Source organism: Phyllobates terribilis, unplaced genomic scaffold (genome assembly GCF_046119375.1).
Source record: "Phyllobates terribilis strain yellow unplaced genomic scaffold, ASM4611937v1 Scaffold_4__5_contigs__length_816908805, whole genome shotgun sequence".
Taxonomy (NCBI): Eukaryota; Metazoa; Chordata; class Amphibia; order Anura; family Dendrobatidae; genus Phyllobates; species Phyllobates terribilis.
The window spans coordinates 477,661,983-477,688,455 of NW_027362764.1; the positions used below are offsets into that span (position 1 = coordinate 477,661,983).

Here is a 26,473-nt window from a genome sequence, read left to right on the forward strand (position 1 = left end):
GGGAAGACTTGGCTGTTGGCAGTCTGGCACACACGCCTGACTTTATGTTCCACTGCCTTTCCCATGACCCTCGCGTTGTATGCATTTTGGGTGACAGCAAGTGCTGGTTGGTCACACTTCTAGACCCACGCTACAAGGAGAACTTTCTATCTCTCCTTCCCGTGGCAGAGAGGGCTAATAAAATTTTGCAGTACCAGAAGATCCTTGTTGAAAAAAATTCACGTCTGACAACGCTGGCGGCAGAGATCACAGTTCCTTGGATAACCAAGCAGTACAGGTGAGGGAGACACAAACCAGATGCAGTAGAGGCAGGGGAACAATGTCAAATGTCTGGGACAGTTTTCTCAACCCCTCCCAGCGCCCTGATGATTGAGGTACTCTGACAAGGAGGGAAAAGTTTTAGAAGATGCTGAAGGAGTACCTTGCCGACCGTACCAGCATCTTCCGTGCCTTAGAACTATTGGGTATCCAAGCTGGACACGTGGCATGAACTGGCTCTCTATGCCTAGGAGGTCCTAGCCTGCCCTACCTCTAGCATTTTGTCAGTGTGGGTTTTTAGTGCCACCAGGGGTATTTTAACTGATAGGCACATCTGCCTGTCAACTGAAAATGCTGACAGGCTGACTCTTATCAAAATAAACAAGGGCTGGATTGGGCCAGATTTCTCGACACCACCAGATGATAGCAGAGGAACATAAAGTCAAATCCAGTGGTTATTTTTGGGGAGTCTATTCCCATGAACTTCTTAACACCCAGACATGGGTGTTATACAATATGTTCAAGTATACAGTATGTTCATGTATACCCCCAGCGGTAAATGCATTACCAGTATAGGAGACCCATTCCTATATAATGGGAACATTTTTTTTAATGATGGCCTCCTCTACGTCTCTTCAAAGGGGTATGGGAGTGCGTCCTAATTTTTGGCAGCCCTTGCAGTCACTGCATACGCAACAACAGTATAGGAAACCCACTCCTTAAGAAGGTAAAAAAAAAATACTGAGGCCCTTCACTACATCTATTCAAAGTGGCATTGGAGTGTATCCTAATTTTGAGCAGCCCTTGAACTTGCTGCATATGGAATAACAGTATATACTATATATACAATGGAATATAGTAATAGTGTAGTATAGGAGACCCATTCCTATCTTGTATGTTGCAGTACCAGATGTCCCTTGTTGAAGGATTATTTAAAAAAAAATCCCATCTGACAACGCTGGCGGCAGAGGTCACAGTGTCTTGGACAACCAAGGAGTACAGGCGAGGGACAAACAAAGCAGATGCAACAGAGGCAGGGGCACGCTGTCAAAGGTCTGGGACAGTTTTCTCAGACCCTCCCAATGCCCAGGCCCTGATGCGTGGGTTACTCTGACAAGGAGCGAAAAGTTTTGGAAGATGCTCAAGGAGTACTGTGCCAACCATACCAACGTCCTCTGTGATTCCTCTGTGCCTTATAATTATTGAGTATCCAAGCTGAACACGTGGCATGAACTGTCTTTCTATGCCTTGGAGGTCCTGGTCGCTAGCATTTTGTCAGAGATGGTTTTTAGTGCCACCGGGGGTATTATAACATATACGCAATAACAGTATAGGAGACCCACTCCTTAATAATGGGTGAGCTATAGCAGTATGGATAGCATATTACACCAATCCAGCCAGGAATTATTGCTTTATACTACGTACTGGTGCAAAAAAAAATTAAACATCTATTCTATTCCCTATTGATACCGCTGCTAGCTGCATTTACAATAGGGACCGATGCAAGGTATCATCAGCTTGTGATGAGTGCTGTTCATCGTCATCGAATACATCTCTTCCACAGTGCATTACTTGATATCTTCCATGCACTCGTTGACCAATTCATTTTTAACGGTGATCTGTAATTAGAAATTGATGAAAGCCGTCAGGGTTGCTTGTGTTCCTTCACGGTTTGGTGGTGCAGTATACCAAAAAAAAAAAAAAAAAAAAAACTCTTCAAAGCCGTTTAAACTCTATTTTCTATTGTACTATATTACCTGTCTTATCTGAGATTCGTATACGGGTGACCTATAGCAGTTGGGATAGCGTCTGACAGGCACCTAGTCAGGGATTATTGTATTATACTCCGTGCTGAAAAAAAAAAATATTCCCTATTGATGACGGTGGATTGATGGTATTATCAGCTGGAAATGAGTGTTCATTCTGGTCGGACATACATCCCTAGAACAATCCATAACTTGATAGATTTTTTCCATGCACTCGTTGACCAATTCATAATTTGCAACGGTAATCTGTAATTAGAAATTGATGAAAGCAGACAGGGTTGCTTGCGTTCCTTCACAGGTTGGTGGTGCAACTACTTATGAAAAGCTTTTGGAAATCAGTGACCTCAAATAGTTATACTTTCAGTACCAGTTCCCACTTACGAGCCTGGCTATTTAACCTCCCAAAAAGGGTCAATTAATTTAACTCTGCCGTAATTGCACCACTGAGGAGGACTATAGATTAGAAGCAACATTCCTAAAAAAATAATTTCATTAATCATGGCTAGAAATAGGATAATATAGTTTAAACATTGGAAAAAGTTAGGTTGTTTGAACGAAAAGATTTAATCCATAAAACAAAAGAACAATTTCCACCTCTCTCCTTACAAGGACAAATAGGCCATGTAACAATTGTCACGCAGTTTTCAAGTCAAATCAGTTATTTTTAAGAAAACTGTTCACAAGTACTGGCCAATTTTAAAACAGGACAAAATTATTGGTGATCATCTCTCAGACAACACTAAATTTGTCTTTCAAAAAGCCAAAACTTTGGTTCAAATGAAAGCATCCAACATCAAGGGGAGTAACAGAGGAGAGAAGAATTATGAATACCAAGGAAGGAGTATGGATGTCAATGAGTGACAAAAATGAACCAAGGGGGCTTTTTTTGCCTCTCGGAATTGTCCAGGGTGTAGAGAAATGAATCCAAACCATCTACCCATTGAAAACTTTTCTAAAAATTGATGGGTCCCAATCTTTTGTAATTAAAGACACTATCACACTATACATCAATTTTACTTTGGGCAGTGTTATGTGTATATTATATACATACCCACACAGTATGTTTTACAGTTAGCATGGTTTTCCATTCCTTGCTCTGCAGATCTCCAAACTTTAACAACTACCTTTGGACATCCTCACAGAAAAGAAAGCATAGGTAAAAAAACACAAAAAACACTAGAATAAAAAGTGTTCTCTTTATTAGGAATTAAACACAATTTGTGTGAGGACAGCTTGGAAAAATGTTTATATTTGCCACATAGTAAATAATCCACAGAAAATATAAAAATAGAAATATATTTTGTAAAATGAAAATCTCCTACACTGTAATAATTATTATATTTATTATGGAGGGCAGCTATCATGTGTTCCAACAGCCATGTGCAACCAATAGTCCTCATTATTAAAAATAACAAAACTGTACAAGTTTTCACCACCTTTAAAGAAACCGTGTTCGCTTTCTCTCCAGGATACAGGACTGTCTGCGAAACCATGTACCACAAGGGATACCCACTGACTCAGCTTGGGTTCACTGAAATATTCACTGCAATAAAAATAGAAAAAAGGAGGTGAGAACAAGCAAGGCCTACAACAAATGTAACACCATCTTTAATAGACAGAAATATGTATGCGTTAGCCTCTTTCCAGGTGCCAAACGAGAAGGATCAATTCCATGCCTATGTTTATGTCAACCTTCATTTACATTTGGTAACTGAAGACTGAATAGTTCAGTGTGCTTTCTGCCATCAACTGGATAGGGATGTCAAATGGAGCACTGGATGTCTAAATGTGGACGCAGTTGCTTCTCCATTACGATAGTTGCCATAGAAACGCATGATGTCTTAATAACATTGCAGGATTTCTTGAGGCAGTGATGGTCAGAATGAATGCTTGCAAGAATAGATCAGTATCTTCCAGAATTTCCCTGTATACTGAGGTCTGATAACGTAATGCAGTTGCCACTGTTACATTACCCATATACATATCAAATTTACCTCAGGTCTGGTACTTCATATTTTTTCACTACCATGACACTGGTTGTCTGAGATATCCACAATAAATGATAGTGATCTGTGAACAATTTAGACTGTTGGATATAAGGTAATAAAGAAGGGATTGGTTTTTCTCATAACCGATTAAATGCTACTATTGTTTTACTCAAGGTTGACTTTTCATAAAGAATGGTAACAATCTAAAGGAGTCTGTCAGCACAAAATAACTGTCCAAACCATGTACAGGCACTTGGTGCACCCTTGGTGTGGCCAAACATTTAAGTACACCTTTGCACATGCTTGTTTTCCATCTATTGCTGGTTCTATAAAGTAAAAGCTATCAATCTCCAACCCCCACCCTCTTTGATTGTCCCCAAAACAACTGATGTAAAAAAACAAATACACAAGCATTCAGATAATATATGTCCACAGAAAAGTAAATGTTACAGATACTGGAATATAATAAAACAAAAAACAAAATCAACATCCATGACCCCTTAGGTCCAAAATAGGTGGGTCTTTGAAGGGGTGGTCTAAAGTCCAAAATAATTTTCATCCTAAATCCCTATCTATTTAATGCTATAATCTAATCTAATTTTCTGATATACTTGAATTAAAAATTCCCTATCCTCCCCTACCTACACTATCTAACTGCTTTTCTATTTTTTTTTTCACTTCCTTTTGGATGACGCTTCGTTTGAGAATCCCATTGCATGCTGAGATACATAAATAAAGGGAAAAGAAAAAAAAACAGCTCACCTCCATGAACCAGCTGGGTGTCTCCGGGATCCGTGATCAGCGCTGCTGCTTGCGCTCAGTAGACAGGTAATAGGAAAGACAATGATCCAGCTCCACAGACTCCAATAGTAAAGACAAATGTCTTTTATTTTGATTTTTTTTTAAATATTCAGATGGCGATAATGTAACTCCAGCTGGTAGAAGAACAATACTAGAAGGGAAACACAGGGGCACCAAGGAGGGGTGCGCTACCAGACGCGTTTCGAACGAAGACTGCTCTTAAACTTGGCATGAATAAGTGGTAGCCCCTGTGTTTCCCTTCTAGTATTGTTCTTCTACCAGCTGGAGTTACATTATCGCCATCTGGATATTTTTAAAAAATTCTAAATAAAAGACATTTGTTTTTACTATTGGAGTCTGTGGAGCTGGATCATAGTCTTTCCTATTACCCATACATAAATAAAGCATAAATCAGGGGTCAGAGGCTGCGGTCACTGCTGCAGCCCCTGTTCCATCCCTGAAATGAAGAGTCATCAGTGACGCTTGTTTCAGGGGCTGGGTTAGTCCTTTCAGTATGTGCATTGTGCGATGTGCACAATGACAGCGCGCTCTGTTGCTGGCTCAGATCAGCAGTAATGAGCAGGCAACAGAGCGTGTTGTCAGAATGCCCAGCATGACGAGACCAGCACTGCCCTCGCAAATAACATTACTAGTCTCACTGGGTAGTTTGACAACACTCAGTTGCCGGCTCATTACTGCTGATCTGAGCGGGCAACAGAGAGTGCTCTGTTATTGTGCACAATGCACAGGGATTAGCCCAGCTCCTGAAACGAGCGTCACTGATGACACTTTGTTTCAGGGAGAGGGCAGTGACTGGGGCAGCAACAGCAGCCTCTGCCCCCTGAAGATGCTTCATTTGAGAATCACAGTGCATGCTGGGATACTTAAAGTGTCATCAAAAAGGAAGTGAAAGAAAAAAAATAGAAAAGCAGTTAGATAATGTAGTCAGGGAAGGATAGGGAATTTTTAATTCAAGTATATTAGCAAATAGTTTAGATTATGGCACTAAATAGGGATTTAGAATGAAAATTACTTTGGACCACCCCTTTAAAGAATCAAACTGGGTTTCAACATTCAACCCCCAATACTCCAGCACTATGTCCCGAGTTCTCACTGCTGATCTTGTTTACCTGACTACAGAGATAACGTCCTGTATACCTTATGTGACTGCTGCAGCCAATAACTAACATCAGCTGTCTCATGCCGTCTACCCTTGAAGTCAGTGATTGCAGCGGTCACATTTATAGAACACTGTCCCTGCAGGCAAATGAAGAGATCAAATCAAGCGCGAAAGCTTGCTGTTAAATATCATTTATTTTACTTACTTATGAAACTACAATGTTAGTGTTTCACTTATTGACAGCAATAAGATCTATTTTACACACGCACACACCCCAACCTTATGGAAAAATAAGTAGGAAGACAATTTAATATTAAGGGCTAGCTTTAAAAATGGTAAGAAAAAAGCAACTCTAAATATTTTTGTGTCGTACCGAAGCTGATTCACCAACTGCTGAATTTTCACTGGTGTTATAAATCCAGTAATTGTGCATAAATATGCTTGTCCCACTAAAGTGTTTGGCTCTGGACAGCAAAAACTGGATATGAAGCTAGAAGATTCATTGTTACTGAAAGAAAAACATCAGAATAATAAGGATATATTTGGAAACATTATAAAAATACTGATACTGTGGTAAAGAAACCATTATTTTTAGAGCAATAGTCTGGTACCATATTTTATAATGTTTTGGGGGAGAGATTTTGCGAAAAGTGTAATTTACCCACTGTCATTAAAGGCTTTAATATATTTCTAACTGCAAGTTATAATTGAAAAAAAGTAACTACAATATTCATTTTAAAAGTTTACCCTTGTAAGTTGATCATAGGGTGTCCCAATGCTGAAAATCCCAGACATCAGTGATGTTAACCCAACAGCAAACGTTCATTTCTGGCATTGCCAAACTGGAAGTGAACCTCAATAGAAATCAATGGGATGGTTATATAATCAAGTCTTCCAGTAAGAGAAACACCATCAGGAGCTCCTCTGGTTGGTTAGGGTTACCAAGTCCTGAACAAAGGATAACTGTCAGTAAGATTAAATCACCTCTCTGCCCAAACTGCATATATGAGAATGCAGCTCTTTGTAAGCCAAATTTAGATTTTCAATTGGTTGCTGCTTTTCCAAGAAATCAACATTTCATATACAAAAGGAGGTGTTAAGTTCTCCGGGCTCGTGAGCACTTCTGGAGCCTATGGCTCGTAAGGTTGTTTCCCCACCACTCTCGTGCATGGTTGATATCTCACTGTGTGACTTCAGGGCAGGAAATCATACAGTGAGCCCATCAAGGGGAAGAGGTTGGTGCTAGGCAGGGAAACAACCACAAGAGGCAGAGGCTCAGGAAGTGCTCTGTCGTGCCCAGAGCACTTAGCGTTTTAATTCATATGCGAATGGAGAGTTGAATTCTTGGTATATATATATATATATATATATATATATATATATATATATATATATATATATATATATATATATATATATATATATATATATATATATATATATATATATATATATATATATATATATATATATATATATATATATATATATATATAGTTAGTTTGGAAAGGGGAAGAGGGATTTATTTTGCTGAGGGAATCTGCATGTCCTGAAAGTGGCAGCCCCCAAAAATAATATTTAAAGAGGAAAAAAAAAAATCAAAAACATAAAATACAATTTGGAGTTCTAAATTGAAGTATAAAGCTGTATTTTGCTTACATGCAATTAGTCTATACATTTTCTGAACCAACATGATAATCTAGATCGAAAACTACAAATAATTCACCTACCAATCAATATTATTGCTGATGGCACCAAGCCAATCAAAAAACTCATGTGCACAACATGACTTCCCTTTTTCACCATGCAGATCTTCACTCTTCAACACCGGAAATGTCAGATCTCTGGAAACACTAGAACTCATCTTATATAGACACTCCTTAACAACATAATTTGAAAAATACGACATTGTAGATGGTTCTTCTATGAAACGAAAAAATAAAATACAGTATAAGCACATCACCCTCTCACAGGTTGTAATTTGGTCTATGGTAACATAGAGCTCATGCATTAACTCCAAATTTTATTGCATAAAAGTCAAATGACATTGCACCAATAATTTTCTGGACAGATCAGCTTGTTTTTGCAAAGGAAACAGGCATCTTGCTTGTTTTACATGATCCATGAAAGATATGACAGATCTGTTTGATCACCCACATACTTATAATGAACAAGTCAGGTTTTTGATAATATATTTTTATTAAAGAAGCACTCCCATCAATGTTTTTATTCTCTCAACATATTGCAGTCATCTTATTATATAGCACTGTGTACTTACAATTGCTCATTTTCCCTTCTACCCAGTTAATTCTACTCTTACATGAGGTCTATGACATCAAATGATTAAAAACTTACTAGCTGAATCCTTCTAAGTTTTCTGTAGAAACAGGAAGTTTTTTTTCCTTGTATGAGTCATCATTAGAACTGCAATTCTACTGCAAAGCCCCTGGCAGTGGGGAAGAGAGGAGAGGTTGAATTATAGTTCTAATGCTGACTCATGCAGGAAAAAAGATCATGTTTCTACATAGAGCTTAGATGGTTTCAGCTAGTTTGTTTTTAATCATTTATGTCATAGACCTAATGGAAAAGAGAAGAATTAACTGAGTAGATGGACAAAATGAGCAATTGTAAGTACACAGTGCTATATAATATGGTGACTCCAATATATTAAGATGATAAAAACTTTTGAAGGGAGGAGTGCTTCTTTAATAAAAATAAACAAAATCCTGACTTGTCCATTATAAGTATGAGAGTTATCAAACAGATCTGTCATATCTTTCATGGATCACGTAAAAACAAGCAAGATGCCTATATTCTCTTTTGCAAAAACAAGCTAATTTCCTTTTTTCAGTATATACTTGTGTATAAGCAGACCTTTTCAGCACATTTTTTCTGCTGAAAAAGCCCCCCTCGGCTTATGCCCGAGTATATACTTACATTCCGGCTGTGGTTGGTGGGGTAGGGGTGAGCGGCAAGGGGCACAAGCAGTAGCGGTATCAGGCTGCTGCAGAGATCACATGTGCCCGCTACTAAAGAGAATGAATATTCACTCCTCTCCACGCCCATGGCACATAAAACTCAGTGTACTCGAATGAAAAATCAACATGTTACGTGTTATAAACTGGGTTTTGAGTTATACAGATCAAAGGATGGGGTATTGGATCACTGTCTGCAGATCTGATGGAGAACAGACATGGAGTGTGTAAACAAAGTAATTAAAAAGTAGACGACAGTTGTTGGAAGGGCAAACTTTGATGTGTACAGCCTGATTACCAAAGAGGTGCTCATCAATGCAAGGTGAAGATTTCTGCTTCTAAGGCAGATGGTGCAGCTCCATTTCAGAGACCTCACATGATAATGGAAATATTTTCCATGCCACATCTGTAAAATTTGAGTTTGACATAATCCATGGATATATCCATGCTCAGGGAACATATGGTCATCGGTGGGTAAAAAAAAAAAAAAAAAAGGCACAAAATATCGGAGCTGGCAACCCACAGGACAGCAACATCTCCCTGAATTATGGATATATCATGTTCAAGTGTGGCATATATAGGATGTGTGTTTAGTAAGAGCACGGCCATATTGTTTCTCTAGGAGGTTCCTGGTGGGAAATAGGACTCTTTCCTCACATTTCTGTAGTGGCAAAGTCAGTGGAAGTCAGTGACATATGTCCCCACTATAACACTAAGCCCTATGATGCCTTGAGGAAGTTATTTATTGATGGCATCTAAATTGGCGTGGGCATATTAAAGGGAACAGGCAATTGTTGTACAAGCATGATGATGAGGAGAAGCCGATCAGAATGATTCTTAGTTTTGTTGGAAAACATTCAATATAACTTGTATATTTTTCATTGAAATTCCTGGTGCTTGTATGTATAGGAGTCCAGTGGGTGGTCCTACTCCCAATTCACAACTATCTCATCATATACAGTCAGACAGGAATCACCAAAAATACATAAGTGGTGCTATTTTAACTGTCAACCTATGTCTTGGACAAGGATTGCTCCAGCATCATTTCAAAAGGCTATGCCAATGAAAAATCAAACGGAGTTGCATACAAATACCAGACGTTATTGTATTACAGGAATGGACTACCTGTATTATCCCGAGCAACCAAGAAATCAAAACTCAGAGGTTTTTTCTCAGTCAAGGCCCACCTCACACGCTGGAACTTTTTACCATCTGGTGACATGGCACGGTCTGTCAGATCTATTGTAATAACTGCAAAATGAAGGGAAATAGTCACTAGTGAAGCCGAATAAATGCATAGGTCCTGTAACAGACAATAAGCACACTCCTGAAACTTACTATATCGCATGGCACGTTTCCCCGAATATAAAGAGGGCTTGCCCTGCAGACCCAACTCTTCATAGGTGTCTTTATTTACAGATATAATCAGCTTTCCTAAGGAAAAAAAAAAAAGAGCACTGAAAATGCAGATAGTGTACAATGCAGTTTTAGCTTTAGAGATCTTTATAATTATCATCCAGTAATATGTTCTGTATCTTGTATATGTACTTTGAATGGGCATAAGAACATTGCAATGTACAAAATTAGAAACAGATTAAAATTAAAGCAGTGCATATTGATCACTGGACCCGGGGTGGGGGGACTAAAGCGCTGTTTATTTTTTTAATGCATACTTCACTTTGGGCCAGAACTTTTCGGATATTGGAAAACCCTTTTAAGGGCTCTTTCACACGTCAGTGTGTCCGGTACGTGTGGTGACAGTTTCCACACGTACTGGTGACACTGCCATATGCAGACCCATTCAAATCTATGGGTCTGCGCACATGTCAGTGTGTTTCCACGGACCGTGTGTCCATGTGCTGCAAACGAGGACACGTCCGTTTTTTTTTTTTTTTTTTACACGCTACACAGTAAGCAAAGTGTCCCACACTGAATAGACATGGATGACATCCGTGTGTCATCATCGTGACTTGTACCGGCGCCTGGGAATCAGTGTACAGTGAGCGCAGTTCCCAAGCACCGGGTGCTGCCCTCATCATTGTCCCTTGCTTGCGCTGTGATCACCACGAGCAAGGGACATTGTTGGGAGTAGTAGTCTGCTCTCGCAGTGTCCATGTGTAAAAATAATAAAATCCTTATACTCACCTGTCTGGAGATGTCCCCCGCTGTAATCCTCTGACCGCTGATGCCGGGGAGAATGAGCCGCTCCAGCGAACAAGCCCTAAGCTGCGCTGAGCTCAGGAGCGGTGTCCTGTCACTCCGTGAACTCCGCTCAATGCAGGGTCCCGCTCCTGAGCTCAGCGCAGCTCGGGGGCTCACCCGCTGGAGCGACTCATTCTCCCCAGCATCAGCGGTCAGAGGATTACAGCAGGGGACATCTCCAGACAGGTGAGTATAAGGATTTTATTATTTTATTCTTATTTTTACACATGGACACTGCGGGAGCAGACTACTACTCCTAACACTGTCCCTTGCTTGTGCTGATCACAGCAAGGGCAAGGGACAATGATGAGGGCAGCGTTCAGCACCTGGCGCTTGGGAACAGCACTAACAGTACACGGATTCGCAGGCGCCGGTACGTGTGCTCCTGATGCGGCACACGGTTGCCATCCGTGAGCCACACACGGACATCTCTGGTACCAGAAAAATCAGGACGTGTGAAAGCGGCCTAAAAGGCAGACATTCTGTGCCCATATCGGCTGACAATGAAAAAGATCTAATGCAAGAGAACAGGGAATTTCACATTTCATTCACATGCAGCGGAAAAAGTCTACACAGAATATGCAGTACGTTCTGAAAGAAAACAGCTGATTAGTCCCATTGAATGGCAATGAGGCTAAATATCATGTGTACCCAAGAAACATCTGCAGCAGAAAGTGGAGATCTCCCCAGTGGATTCATCATAAAATGCACATCAGAGTTTGCGAGGAAATTGCCCAGCGTGAGCATAAACTAAAGTTCTGGTTAGATTTTGTGCTGTGAATGTAGTATAACAGTCAACTTTAGGCTAAGTGCCCACGATGAAGAAATGCTCCGGATTTTTCCTGAGCATTTCTGCATCACCCTGGAAGAAAAAAAGCATGCGGATTTTACATGCATTTTTCCTGCCAGGGACAAGCGTAAGTGAAGCGTTCTTCACATGCATTTCCGCATGCGGGTTGTCAAGCGCTTTCCAAGCGATTTTAGATTCACTTGGAAAGTGCTTCACAACTTGGTCACACTATATAAATCCATGCAACCGGCATGGATTTATATAGTGTGACCGTAAAAGAATGGTAAAAAATAAATATTATACCGTATTTTTCGGACTATAAGACGCACTTTTTTCCTCCAAAATTTTGGAGGAAAGTGGGAGGTGAACCTTATAGTCCAAATACTATCTCCCTGTATATACTGTGGCTCTGCGTGGTAGGAGGTCTGTGGGAGCAGCAGCAGGGGATTAGCGGGGCACAGGAGCCAGCAGCCGACTGCTGCAGCCTGCGCTGTGCCTGCTACTAAAGAACATGAATATTCCCTGCTCGGCAGGGAATATTCATTTTCCTTAATATCCGGCACACTGTACCGCAGCGCGGCTCGTGCTGCGCTCTGCGTGCCCGCTATTAAAGTTCATGAATATTCCCTACAACCCACTCCCGTGGGTTGTGGTGAATATCCATGGCCTTTAATAGCAGGCACACTGACCGCAGAGTGGCAGCAGGAGCCGAGCTGCGGTACAGTGTGTGCGCTCTCACTGTGTGAGGGCGCATGGCAGGGACGCCATGCTCGCCCTGCCATGCGCGGCTCACACAGTGAGAGTGTCAGCAGCAGAGCGGGACAGCGCTGGAGGAGAGAGGAGGGGAGCATGATTGTTTATTTTTTTTGTGGGCAGCAGGATGGGGGCTCAAGGGGTGCCATTCATACCAGGATGGAGTATCAAGGGGTGCCATACATACCAGGATGGGGATGAGGGGGGGGGGCAATACATACCAGGATGTGTGATCAAGGGGTGCCATGCATACCTGGATGAGGGCTCAAGGGGTGCCATACATACCAGGATGGGGGATCAAGGGGTGCCATGCATACCAGGATGGGGGATCAAGGGGTGCCTTGCATGCCAGGATGGGGGCTCAAGGGGTGCCATGCATGCCAGGATGGGGGCTCAAGGGGTGCCATGCATGCCAGGATGGGGGCTCAAGGGGTGCCATGCATGCCAGGATGGGGGCTCAAGGGGTGCCATACATACCAGGATGGGGGCTCAAGGGGTGCCATACATACCAGGATGGGGATGAGGGGGGCCATACATACCAGAATGGGAGATCAAGGGGTGCCATGCATACCTGGATGGGGGCTCAAGGGGTGCCATGCATACCAGAATGGGTGATCAAGGGGTGCCATGCATACCAGGATGGGGGCTCAAGAGGTGGCATACATACCAGAATGGGAGATCAAGGGGTGCCATGCATACCTGGATGGGGGCTCAAGGGGTGCCATGCATACCAGAATGGGTGATGAAGGGGTGCCATGCATACCAGGATGGGTGATGAAGGAGTGCCATGAAAACTAGGATGGGGGATCAAGGGGTGCCATGCATTCCAGGATGGGGATGAGGGCCACGTATACCAAGATGGGATGGGGGCCACATATACCAGGAAAGAGGGGCCATACATACCAGGATGGGGGATATTAACAGAATTGGGGGACATTACCCCAATACCAGTGTCAGCAGCAGACTCCCTCCCATATAACAGGGCATCATGACCACATTTTTTGCTTAAAGTATTTTTTTCCCTATTTTTCTCCTCTAAAACCTAGGTGCGTCTTATGGTCCAGTGCGTCTTCTAGTCCGAAAAATACGGTACTTACCTTCTGATGGCCCCTGGTCTCCTTATCCGATGACTAAATGACATCATGGCAGGTCCTTTTAGACCATCGCGAGCTGCCAAGGAGACCGGACGCATTGGATAAGGAGACCGCGGGCCATCAGAAGGTAAGTATAATATTTATTTTTTATTTTAATTCTATTTTTATTTTACAGGTACTATGGTACCCGGGTCTGGAGGAGAGTCTCCTCTTCTCCAAACCCGGGTACCATCCGCACACTGAATCGCTTAATATCCGCATGTGCACATGTAGTCATGCGGATATTATGCGATTCAATGCAAGTTAATAGCGGCGAAAAAGCCACAATTAAGCAGAATAATTGGTAGTGCTGCGGATTTTTCCGCAATGATAATCCGCAGTGGAAATTTCCACAGCATGTGCACAGCACATGCGGATTATCATTGGGGAACAAAGCAGATCTTCTACCAAGCATTTTTTTAAGCGTTTCTGCAGCGGAAGTGCTGCTGCAGAAATGCTTAAAAAACGCATAGTGGGCACACAGCCTTAGATGTATACAAAGCACACCTTTAGGGCAGGTCCATACGTTCAGTTCAGTCTTTAGTTTAAAAAAAATATATATATATACAACACAAATATAAAACGGAAATTCTGATATCAACTGTGGAATGGCTTGGGGAGCCACATGGATATCAGCCCAAATGTAATTCAAAATGACTAATTCACAGCAATAAAAAAATGCTGTGAATTTCCACAAAAGTTAATTCATTTGAGCAACTGAATGGGTTAGGGAACATCCCAAATCTGTGTCTTAATCCAGAATATATTAACATGGCCTGTTTATTGCGCACAAGTCATTACAGCTACACAAAATAGTTTGTAATCCATGATCTGAAAAGACTTGAAGAGGACACGTCACCAAATTTTTCATGCTGAACTGGACACACAATGTAATAATGGTTGCAAAGCAAAATAAAGCGTTTTTTTTATTTTTTTTAAACCTTTCCGTTGTGGAGATATTAGCAATTAAAGTATATTGCACCTGATGAGTTAACGTTCGTTAAGTCCAAGTGGGTGTTTTCACTGGGGGTGTGTACTTCTTCCTCCTATATGACCTTCCCCAATCATAAGCAGTCAGCAACACACAGGAGAGAAAGAACACAACCTAAAATAGCAGGCTACGCCTGTGTGAGATGTAGCGACACCGTGCTCTACTCTCATTACAGAAAGCAACAAATAAAGTAGCACTCTGTAGTGCTATAGTATGCAGACATGAAATATATGAAATTTGAGATGGATTACTGCTCTAAAAATCAGAAATGAATGAGAATTCTTGGTGCATAAATTGGTCAATTCATGTGTACCCAGCAGCCATGGTAAGGTGACTCACGTTGCTGGGAACCTTCCTAATGTGAATCCTCGCTTCGACTAAAGTCTACATGTATATGGGAAGGTAAGATCCTTGTATAATTAAAGGTTTAGGGATAGAGTGCTCAGTCAGAAAGCCTATGTATATAAATCTCAAAAGACTGACCGTCACTTCCAAAACAGAAAACTGGTGTGTACAGGTGCTTACTAAGAGTAGCCATCTCCATATAATAACCAACAAATAAGTAGCACTCTGAGTGCTACTTTTTTTGTTGGCTATATATGGAGATGGCTACTCTTAGTAAGCACTTGTACGCACCAGTTTTCTGTTTTGGAAGTGACGGTCTTTTGATTTTTGTATACATGGGCTTTCTGACTGAGCACTCCACCCCTAAGCCTCAGGCGGTTTTAATTATAGCAGGATCTTACCTTCCCATATACATGTAGACTTTAGTCGAAGAGAGGATTCACATTAGGTAGGTTCCCAGCAACAAGAGTCACCTTACTGTGGCTGCCGGGTACACATGAATTGGCCAACTTATGCGCTAAGAATTCTCATTTATTTCTATTTTCTAGAGCAGGAATGCAGTTCAAATTTCATATATTTTGTGTTTGCATACTATTGCGCTACAGAGTGCTACTTTGTTGATTATATATGGCGATGGCTACTTTTAGTAAGCACCTGTACACCCCAGTTTCCTCATTACAGAAAGATTACTAGTTGCTGTGAGCACAATAGACATACGTGTGATTACTGAGACCTTTGAGGTCTCACCTCCAGGCAGTATGGGGAGGGGCAGTACAGCAGAGCTGACTATGCTATGAAAGCTGATAGAAGGGTTTGTAATGTTACACAGCTAAACTTCGCTGTGCTGCCCCCGTTCTCTCACACTGACTGCTGTGACCTTATCTAAAAAGGTGTTGCTAGTCATCTGTGCTCTACTCTCAGCACTTACTAATCATGCACAAAGTTAGACCAGAAGATCAGGACTGTGTCATTACATCCCACACACTGAAAAACCTGCTCCAAGCTATTGTTTTGATTGTTAAAGAGAACCTGTCATCAGGATCAAGCATGATAAACGAAAGAGATGGGCATAAAGTCACTGTTCTGCTGAATTAATAGGTACCTTCACTGTAGAAATCCGCAGCCTAGTTATTTTTTATTCACCAATAGACGTTTTCATGCAAACGTGGGCGTAGGGAACAGTGAATATTCTGGCAGCTGATGGGGATGGAATGGAGACCATGCATACCAGGATGGGGATGGGGATGGAATGGAGGCCATGCATACCAGGATGGGGATGGGAATGGGATGGAGGCCATGCATACCAGGATGGGGATGGGAATTGGATGGAGGCCGTGCATACCAGGATGGGGATGGGAATGGGATGGAGGCCGTGCATACCAGGATGGGGATGGGAATGGGATGGAGGCCGTGCATACCAGGATGGGGATGGGAATGGGATGGAGGCCGTGCATACCAGGATGGGGATGGGATGGAGGCCGTGCATACCAGGATGGGGATGGGAATGGGATGGAGGCCGTGCATACCAGGATGGGGATGGGAATGGGATGGAGGCCATGCATACCAGGATGGGGATGGGAATGGGATGGAGGCCGTGCATACCAGGATGGGGATGGGAATGGGATGGAGGCCGTGCATACCAGGATGGGGATGGGAATGGGATGGAGGCCGTGCATACCAGGATGGGGATGGGAATGGGATGGAGGCCGTGCATACCAGGATGGGGATGGGAATGGGATGGAGGCCGTGCATACCAGGATGGGGATGGGATGGAGGCCGTGCATACCAGGATGGGGATGGGAATGGGATGGAGGCCGTGCATACCAGGATGGGGATGGGAATGGGATGGAGGCCGTGCATATCAGGATGGGGATGGGAATGGGATGGAGGCCGTGCATACCAGGATGGGGATGGGATGGAGGCCGTGCATACCAGGATGGGGATGGGAATGGGATGGAGGCCGTGCATACCAGGATGGGGATGGGAATGGGATGGAGGCCATGCATACCAGGATGGGGATGGGAATGGGATGGAGGCCATGCATACCAGGATGGGGATGGGAATGGGATGGAGGCCATGCATACCAGGATGGGGATGGGAATTGGATGGAGGCCGTGCATACCAGGATGGGGATGGGAATGGGATGGAGGCCGTGCATACCAGGATGGGGATGGGAATGGGATGGAGGCCGTGCATACCAGGATGGGGATGGGAATGGGATGGAGGCCGTGCATACCAGGATGGGGATGGGATGGAGGCCGTGCATACCAGGATGGGGATGGGAATGGGATGGAGGCCGTGCATACCAGGATGGGGATGGGAATGGGATGGAGGCCATGCATACCAGGATGGGGATGGGAATGGGATGGAGGCCATGCATACCAGGATGGGGATGGGAATGGGATGGAGGCCGTGCATACCAGGATGGGGATGGGAATGGGATGGAGGCCGTGCATACCAGGATGGGGATGGGAATGGGATGGAGGCCGTGCATACCAGGATGGGGATGGGAATGGGATGGAGGCCGTGCATACCAGGATGGGGATGGGAATTGGATGGAGGCCGTGCATACCAGGATGGGGATGGGAATGGGATGGAGGCCGTGCATACCAGGATGGGGATGGGAATGGGATGGAGGCCGTGCATACCAGGATGGGGATGGGATGGAGGCCGTGCATACCAGGATGGGGATGGGAATGGGATGGAGGCCGTGCATACCAGGATGGGGATGGGAATGGGATGGAGGCCGTGCATACCAGGATGGGGATGGGATGGAGGCCGTGCATACCAGGATGGGGATGGGAATGGGATGGAGGCCGTGCATACCAGGATGGGGATGGGAATGGGATGGAGGCCATGCATACCAGGATGGGGATGGGAATGGGATGGAGGCCATGCATACCAGGATGGGGATGGGAATGGGATGGAGGCCATGCATACCAGGATGGGGATGGGATGGAGGCCATGCATACCAGGATGGGGATGGGATGGAGGCCATGCATACCAGGATGGGGATGGGATGGAGGCCATGCATACCAGGATGGGGATGGGATGGAGGCCATGCATACCAGGATGGGGATGGGATGGAGGCCATGCATACCAGGATGGGGATGGGATGGAGGCCATGCATACCAGGATGGGGATGGGATGGAGGCCATGCATACCAGGATGGGGATGGGATGGAGGCCATGCATACCAGGATGGGGATGGGATGGAGGCCATGCATACCAGGATGGGGATGGGATGGAGGCCATGCATACCAGGATGGGGATGGGATGGAGGCCATGCATACCAGGATGGGGATGGGATGGAGGCCATGCATACCAGGATGGGGATGGGATGGAGGCCATGCATACCAGGATGGGGATGGAGGCCATGCATACCAGGATGGGGATGGGATGGAGGCCATGCATACCAGGATGGGGATGGGATGGAGGCCATGCATACCAGGATGGGGATGGGATGGAGGCCATGCATACCAGGATGGGGATGGGATGGAGGCCATGCATACCAGGATGGGGATGGGATGGAGGCCATGCATACCAGGATGGGGATGGGATGGAGGCCATGCATACCAGGATGGGGATGGGATGGAGGCCATGCATACCAGGATGGGGATGGGGGCCATGCATACCAGGATGGGGATGGGATGGAGGCCATGCATACCAGGATGGGGATGGGATGGAGGCCATGCATACCAGGATGGGGATGGGATGGAGGCCATGCATACCAGGATGGGGATGGGATGGAGGCCATGCATACCAGGATGGGGATGGGATGGAGGCCATGCATACCAGGATGGGGATGGGATGGAGGCCATGCATACCAGGATGGGGATGGGATGGAGGCCATGCATACCAGGATGGGGATGGGATGGAGGCCATGCATACCAGGATGGGGATGGGATGGAGGCCATGCATACCAGGATGGGGATGGGATGGAGGCCATGCATACCAGGATGGGGATGGGATGGAGGCCATGCATACCAGGATGGGGATGGGATGGAGGCCATGCATACCAGGATGGGGATGGGATGGAGGCCATGCATACCAGGATGGGGATGGGATGGAGGCCATGCATACCAGGATGGGGAAGGGATGGAGGCCATGCATACCAGGATGGGGGATGGGATGGAGGCCATGCATACCAGGATGGGGGATGGGATGGAGGCCAGGCATACCAGGATGGGGATGGGATGGAGGCCAGGCATACCAGGATGGGGATGGGATGGAGGCCAGGCATACCAGGATGGGGATGGGATGGAGGCCAGGCATACCAGGATGGGGATGGGATGGAGGCCATGCATACCAGGATGGGGATGGGATGGAGGCCATGCATACCAGGATGGGGATGGGATGGAGGCCATATATATACCAGGATGGGGGAGCCATGTATACCAGCATGGGGATGGGATGGAAGCCATGCATACCAGGATGGGGGGGGGGGCATGTATACCTGGATTGGGGGACATTACCCTTATAACAGTGTCAGCAGCAGACCCCCTCCTCCCCCCATAACAGTGCATCATGACCACATTTTTTGCTTCAATTTTTTTCCATTTTCCTTCTCTAAAACCTAGGTGTGTCTTACGGTCCAGTGTGTGTTGGGCTATGTGCCCACGATGTAGAAATGATGCATATTTTTTACGCTTCTCCCTGGCAGGAAAAACGCATGCAGTTTTTACATGCGGTTTTCCCGCCAGATAGAAGCGTTTGTGAAGCGTCTTTGCATGCATTTCTGCATGCGGGTTATCAAGCGTTTTTCCAAGCGATTTTAGCATCACTTGGAAAAGTGCTTTACAACTTGTTCACACTATATAATCCATGCAACCGGCATGGATTTATAGTAGTGTGACCAAGTTAGTTAAAAAAAAAAGAATAAGAATGGTGAAAAATAAAAAAAATAAAAGATTATACTTACCTTCCGATGTCTTCCCAGTGTTTTTTGTCTGCTCCGTCCAGTGTCTTGCACTGCTCGCGGTGGTGTGAAGGACCTGCGGTGACGTCATTGAGCCATGTGATGGGTCACATGACTCAGTGACGTCATGGCCGGTCCTTCACAACAACGCGAACATTGCAAGACACTGGACGGAGCAGACAATACACCGGGAGGACATCAGAAGGTGAGTATAAACTTTATTTTTTATTTTAAATTCTTTTTTTTTCACAGTTTCTATGGTACCCAGGTCTGGATGAGAGGCTCCTCTCCTCCAGACTTGGGTACCATCCGCACACTGAAACGCATATAATCCGTGAGTACAATTGTACTGACACGGATTATATGCTTTCAATGCAAGTCAATGGCGGCGATTACGCCGCGCTTCCGCAAAATTAATGGACATGCTGCGGATTTTTGAGCGCAGCATAAACGCTGCGGAAAAAAACGCAGCATTGGCATTGAAAGTGCGGCTTGTCATTGGGGACCATGAGGGGCGGATTACCAAGCGTTTTTGAAGCGTTTATGCTGCGGAATTGCCGCAGCATAAACACTTGAAAAACGCATCGTGGGCACACAGCCTTATAGCCCAAAAAATATGACATACATACATTTATTTTTTTTAACACTATTACATCGTTTGTCCAGTTCAACATGAACAATTTGGTGAAATGTGCCCTTTAAATAGTATGCACGAATTAAACTTTCAAAAATGATGCTCATCCTTGTTACTTTGTGTATTTTTATTTGAAAAGGTTTTTCTTTGTCACTTACACACAAACATTACTCAAACAGGCTGACAGAGCTGGAAGATCACAAGAGGCTACCACATTTATTCTAATGTGTGTGCAGTATTTTATAGTTACCTTCCTAGTCAGGCATACAAAGGAATGGGGACAGAGGCAAACAAATATGTATACCTATTAATACAAAGAAATGTAAAACAGTAAAGATCTGTATGTATATGTATAAAAGAAAATACAGGTGCATCTCACTAAATTAGATCATCAAAAAGTTCATTTATTTCAGTTCTTCAATACAAAAAGTGAAACTCATTATATAGAGTCATTAGACAGAGTGATCTATTTCAAGTCTACATTTCTGTTAATGTTGAGGATTATGGCTTACAGCCAATGAAAACACAAAAGTCATTATCTCAGTAAATTAGAATACTTTATAACAACAGCTTGAAAAATGTTTTGTTTTTCAAATCTGAAATGTTGGCCTACTGACATGTATGTTCAGTAAATGCACTCAATACTTGGTCGGGGCTCCTTTTGCATCAATTACTGCATCAATGCGGCGTGGCATGGAGGTGATCAGCCTGTGGCACTGCTGAGGTGTTATGGAAGCCCAGGTTGCTTTGATAGCAGCCTTCAGCTTGTCTGCATTGTTGGGTCTGGTGTCTCATCTTCCTCTTGACAATACCCCATAGATTCTCTATGCGGTTAAGGTCAGGCGAGTTTGCTGGCCAATCAAGCACAGTGATACTGTTGTTTGTAAACCAGGTATTGGTACTTTTGGCAGTGTGGACAGGTGCCAAGTCCTGCTGGAGAATGAAATTTCCATCTCCAAAAAGCTTGTCGGCAGAGGGAAGCATGAAGTGCTCTAAAATTTCCTGGTAGATGGCTGCGCTGACTTTGGTCTTGATAAAACACAGTGGACCTACACCAGCAGATGAGATGGCTCCCCAAACCATTACTGATTGTGGAAACTTCACACTAGACCTCAAGCAGCTTGGATTGTGTGCCTCTCCACTCTTCCTCCAGACTCTGGGACCTTGATTTTCAAATGAAAATTGGAATTCTGGAACCTTGTGGAGTGTGTGTCAATGACTGCCTTCTGGACATCTGTCAAGTCAGCAGTCTTTCCCATGATTGTGGAGCCTACTGAAACAGACTAAGGCACCTTTTTAAACGCTTTGGAAGCCTTTGCAGGTGTTTTTTGTTAATTATTTTAAATTTACTGAGATAATGACTTGTGTTTTCATTGGCTGTAAGCCATAATAATCATCAATATTAACAGAAATAGACACTTGAAATAGATCACTCTGTTTGTAATGACTCTAATATACGAGTTTCACTTTTTGTATTGAAGAACGGAAATAAATTAACTTTTTGATGATATTCCAATTTAGTGAAATGCACCTGTATACAGTTAGGTTCAGAAATATTTGGAGAATAACACAAAACGTTTTGCCAAATTTAGCTGTTTACCAAAACATATTCAAGATACAGTTATATAATAAATGGGCGAAAAGCGCAGACTCTCAGCTTTCATTTGAAGGTATTCACATCCTAATTGGAGTAAGGGTTTAGGAATCACAGTCCTTTAATATGTAGCTGTCTATTTTCAAAGGGACCAAAAGTAATTGGACAATTATCTCAAAGCTCTTGAATGGGCTGCATAATCCATTATCAATTAGCCCCTTTACCCCCGAAGGTGGTTTGCACGTTAATGACCAATTTTTATAATTCTGACCAGTCACTTTATGTGGTAATAACTCTGAAACGCTTCAATGGATCTCACTGATTCTGAGAATGTTTTTTCGTGACATATTGTACTTCATGATAGTGGTAAAATTTCTTCGATATAAGTTGCATTACTTTGTGGAAAAAAATTGGAAATTTGGCAAAAATGTAGAAAACTTTGCAATTTTCAAACTTTGAATTTTCATGCCTTACATCAGAGAGATAGGTCACACAAAATAGTTCATAAATAACATTTTCCACATGTCTACTTTACATCAACACAATTTTGAAACCAAAATATTTTTTGGCTAGGAAGTTATAAGGGTACGTGCACACGATCATTAATCGCTGCGGATTGGACACAGCGCACTTGCGCTGCATGCAATCCGCACTGGAGAGATGTTCCAGCATAGTGGATGGGATTTCAAGAAATCCCATGCCCACTATGTGTCTCCGTGCTCCTGCGAACCACCCGCGGACAAGGACATGCAGCGCGTCTTTACAGACACTAGTCTCCGCAAGAGAAATTATATCACTGTAATGTATAGGATGCGGTGAATCCGCATGGTTTCTGTGAGCAGCGCTTTGGACGCAGCATAAAGTGTGCTGCGTTCAAAGCGCTGCCAATACCGACCATATGGACAAACCCGAAGGGTTAAAAATTGACCAGTAATTTCTTATTTTTCCAACAAAATTTACAAAACTTTTTTTTATTTATTTTTTTTTTAAGGGACCACATCACATTTGAAGTGACTTTGAGGGGCCTTTATGACAGAAAATACCCCAAAGTGACACCATTCTAAAAACTGCACCCCTCAAGGTGCTCAAAACCACATTCAAGAAGTTTATTAACCCTTCAGGTGCTTCACAGGAATTTTTGGAATGTGAAAGAAAACAATGAACATTTAACTTTTTTTTCAGAAAAATTTTACTTTAGACCCAAATATTTTTATTTTTGCAAGGGTAAAAGGAAAAAAATGGACCCAAAAGTTTGTTGTGCAATTTCTCCTGAGTAAGCCGATACCCCATAAGTGGGGAAATATCACTGTTTGGGTGCACGGCAGGGTTCGGAAAGGAAGGAGCGCCATTTGACTGTTTGAGTGTAAAATTTGCATGAATAATTAGCAGACAACATGTCGCGTTTGGGGAGCCCCTGATGTGCCCAAACAGAGGAAACCCCCCACAAGTGATACCATTTTGGAAACTAGACCACTCAGGGAACTTATCTAGATGTGTGGTGAGCACCTTGAACCCCCAAGGTGCTTCACAAAAATTTATGACATTGAGCCGTAAAAATAAAATTTTCGTATTTTACCCCAACAATGTTTTTCAGCCAATTTTGCATTTTCATAAGGGTAACAGGAGAAATTGAGCCATACCATTTGTTGTGCAATTTCTCCTGAGTATGCAGATACTCCTTATGTGGGGAAAACACCAAGGTTACTTACCGGTAGCCGGTTTTTCCTGAGCCCATGACAGCACACCTTGAGAGAGGATCCGCCCCACCAAGGACAGGAAACAGTCTGAAATAAAAGGGCGGCACCTCTCCCTCGCTTCAGTTGTTTACAGAGCATTGAGAGGACCTCCCTAAACAGGTTAGGCACATAACCAACACCACAATATACATATACACACCACCCCAAACAGTGCACACCAGGGTGTGAGAAACATAGAAAAAATAAGGGGGGGAAACTACGGGTGCTGTCATGGGCTCAGGAAAAACCGGCTACCGGTAAGTAACCTTGGTGTTTTCCCCTCCCCCATGACAGCACACCTTGAGAGAATTTTGGAGAATTTATGAGCACCCTAGGGAGGGACCACCGCCTGAAGTACCCTTCTCCCAAAGGTGAGATCAGAAGAGGACAGATCCAACCGATAGTGCTTAAAGAAGGTGGATGGTGTAGACCAAGTAGCAGCCCTACATATCTGCTCGATCGAGACGTCTGCTCTCTCTGCCCAGGAGGTTGCAACGGCTCTGGTGGAATGAGCCCTCACATTGTCCGGGGCTGGAACCCCTGTGGACGTATAGGCTAAGCAAATGGCCTCCCTGAGCCACCTAGAGATGGTACCCTTGGACACCCCGTGACCTTTCCTACACCCTTGAAAGGCCAGGAACAGAGAACAGTCTTTCCTCCACAGACTAGTCATGTGAATGTACTGTAGCAGGGACCTCCTAACATCTAGGCTATGGAACCTGACTTCCCCTGGGTTCTTGGGATTGCTGCAGAACGAGGGTAGCACAATCTCCTGACTACGGTGAAATCTAGATACCACCTTGGGAAGGTACGCTGGATCTGGCCGCAAGGTGACCCTATCCTCAAAGATTTGTGTGTAAGGAGGATTAACCGAGAGGGCCTGCAGATCACCCACCCTACGGGCTGACGTTAAGGCCACTAGGAGGATGGTCTTAAGGGTGAGAATTTTTGGAGAAACCTTTTGTAGGGGTTCGAATAGTTCACTAGTAAGAGCGTTCAAGACTAAATTCAGGTCCCAAGGAGGAACACCCATGGACCTAACCGGTCCTGCTCTGGCACAGGACTTGATAAACCTCGAGATCCACCTATTCCCAGCCAGATTACAATTGTAGAGTGCTCCCAAAGCTGAAACTTGAACCTTAAGGGTCCCTGTAGCTAGACCCAGGTCCCGCCCCTTTTGCAGAAATTCCAGGATCCCCCTGATCGGAGGTTTGCTCGATAGCGGGATATCTATAAACTCTAGGAATTTACCCCAAACTCTGCTATAAATCTTGGTTGTAATTGGTTTTCTACTCCCCAATAAAGTAGAAACTAAGCCTGGTGAAAACCCCTTGCTACTCAATAGCGACCTCTCAAATTCCATGCCGAAAGATGGAACCCCCTGGCCTGGGCATGGAATACTGGTCCCTGCATGAGAAGGTCCGGCCTCTCTGGTAGAATCCAGGGATCTGACACAGACATTAGTCGAAGCAGAGAGAACCAAGGCCTCTTGGGCCAAAAAGGGGCTATCACAATCACCCTGGCGCCGTCCTCCCGGATCTTCCTCACCACTACTGGAATCATCACTAATGGCAGAAAGGCATAGGCCTTCCTGAACCCCCAAGGAATCTGGAGGGCATCTACGGCATGGGGATTTTCTGCCGGATTTAGGGAGCAAAATCTCTGCACCTTTCTGTTTGCCCTTGTGGCGAACAGGTCTATGTCTGGCTGCCCCCATAACTGGACAATCTGATGGAAGACCTCCGGGTTCAACCCCCACTCCCCCTGTCTTAGGGTATGGCGGCTTAGAAAATCTGCTTTCACGTTTTCTACCCCCTTTATGTGAAGGGCGCTGAAGGATAGGAGGTTTCGCTCTGCTAGACCAAGGATCCTGTCTGCCACCACCATCAGAGGGCGTGACCTTGTCCCTCCCTGGTGATTCACATAGGCTACTGCTGTCCGGTTGTCGGACCTGACCTGGACATGGTGATTTTGGATGTGAGGGAGGAAGCCCCTGAGGGATCTTTCTACTGCCCAAAGCTCCTTTAAGTTTGAGGATGTTCCCCTCTCGTGGTAAGCCCAGTGACCCTGTATTGAGAGTTCTGCCAGATGACCCCCCCATCCGGAACTGCTTGCGTCGGTCGTAATTACCTGATCTACTGGTCTGGACCATTGAACGCCTGCGGTCAGATTTCCCCTGACTGTCCACCACGAAAGGGAATCTACTACTTCTGGGGAGAGAGAGAGCCTGCCTTCTAAATGCCCGTTGCAGGACCTCCCACTGAAGCAGCCTCATATGCCCCTGGGCCCACATTACTGCTGGGAGACAGGCCGTCATAGAACCCAGGAGGGACATTGCCTCTCTCAGAGACATCTCCGGAGCTTGAATGGCCTTCGAGACTAATGCAATCAACCTGCAGATTTTGTCCTCTGGGAGGAAGCAGGTTTGGCGACGAGAGTCTAGGATTAGACCCAGAAAGGTCTGAGTCCT

The 26,473-nt window shown here is 44.4% G+C and overlaps 1 protein-coding gene across 3 annotated transcripts in view; it reads right to left on the reverse strand.

The window, feature by feature from the left end:
• Nucleotides 1-3,235: 3,235 nt before the first annotated feature.
• Nucleotides 3,236-26,473, reverse strand: part of RPP40 (ribonuclease P/MRP subunit p40) — a 69,093-nt gene continuing 45,855 nt past the window's right edge. The window contains exons 3-7 of one of the 3 annotated variants that reach the window (XM_073676658.1): nucleotides 10,247-10,342; nucleotides 10,034-10,159; nucleotides 7,664-7,856; nucleotides 6,307-6,441; nucleotides 3,236-3,567 (exon numbers count right to left, since the gene is read on the reverse strand). In XM_073676658.1, coding sequence (XP_073532759.1) covers nucleotides 3,369-3,567; nucleotides 6,307-6,441; nucleotides 7,664-7,856; nucleotides 10,034-10,159; nucleotides 10,247-10,342 — 749 coding nt within the window. In that variant the 3' untranslated portion in view covers nucleotides 3,236-3,368. The remainder of the gene's footprint in view (nucleotides 3,568-6,306; nucleotides 6,442-7,663; nucleotides 7,857-10,033; nucleotides 10,160-10,246; nucleotides 10,343-26,473) is intronic. The other 2 variants (XM_073676660.1, XM_073676659.1) reach the window with 2 other exon arrangements.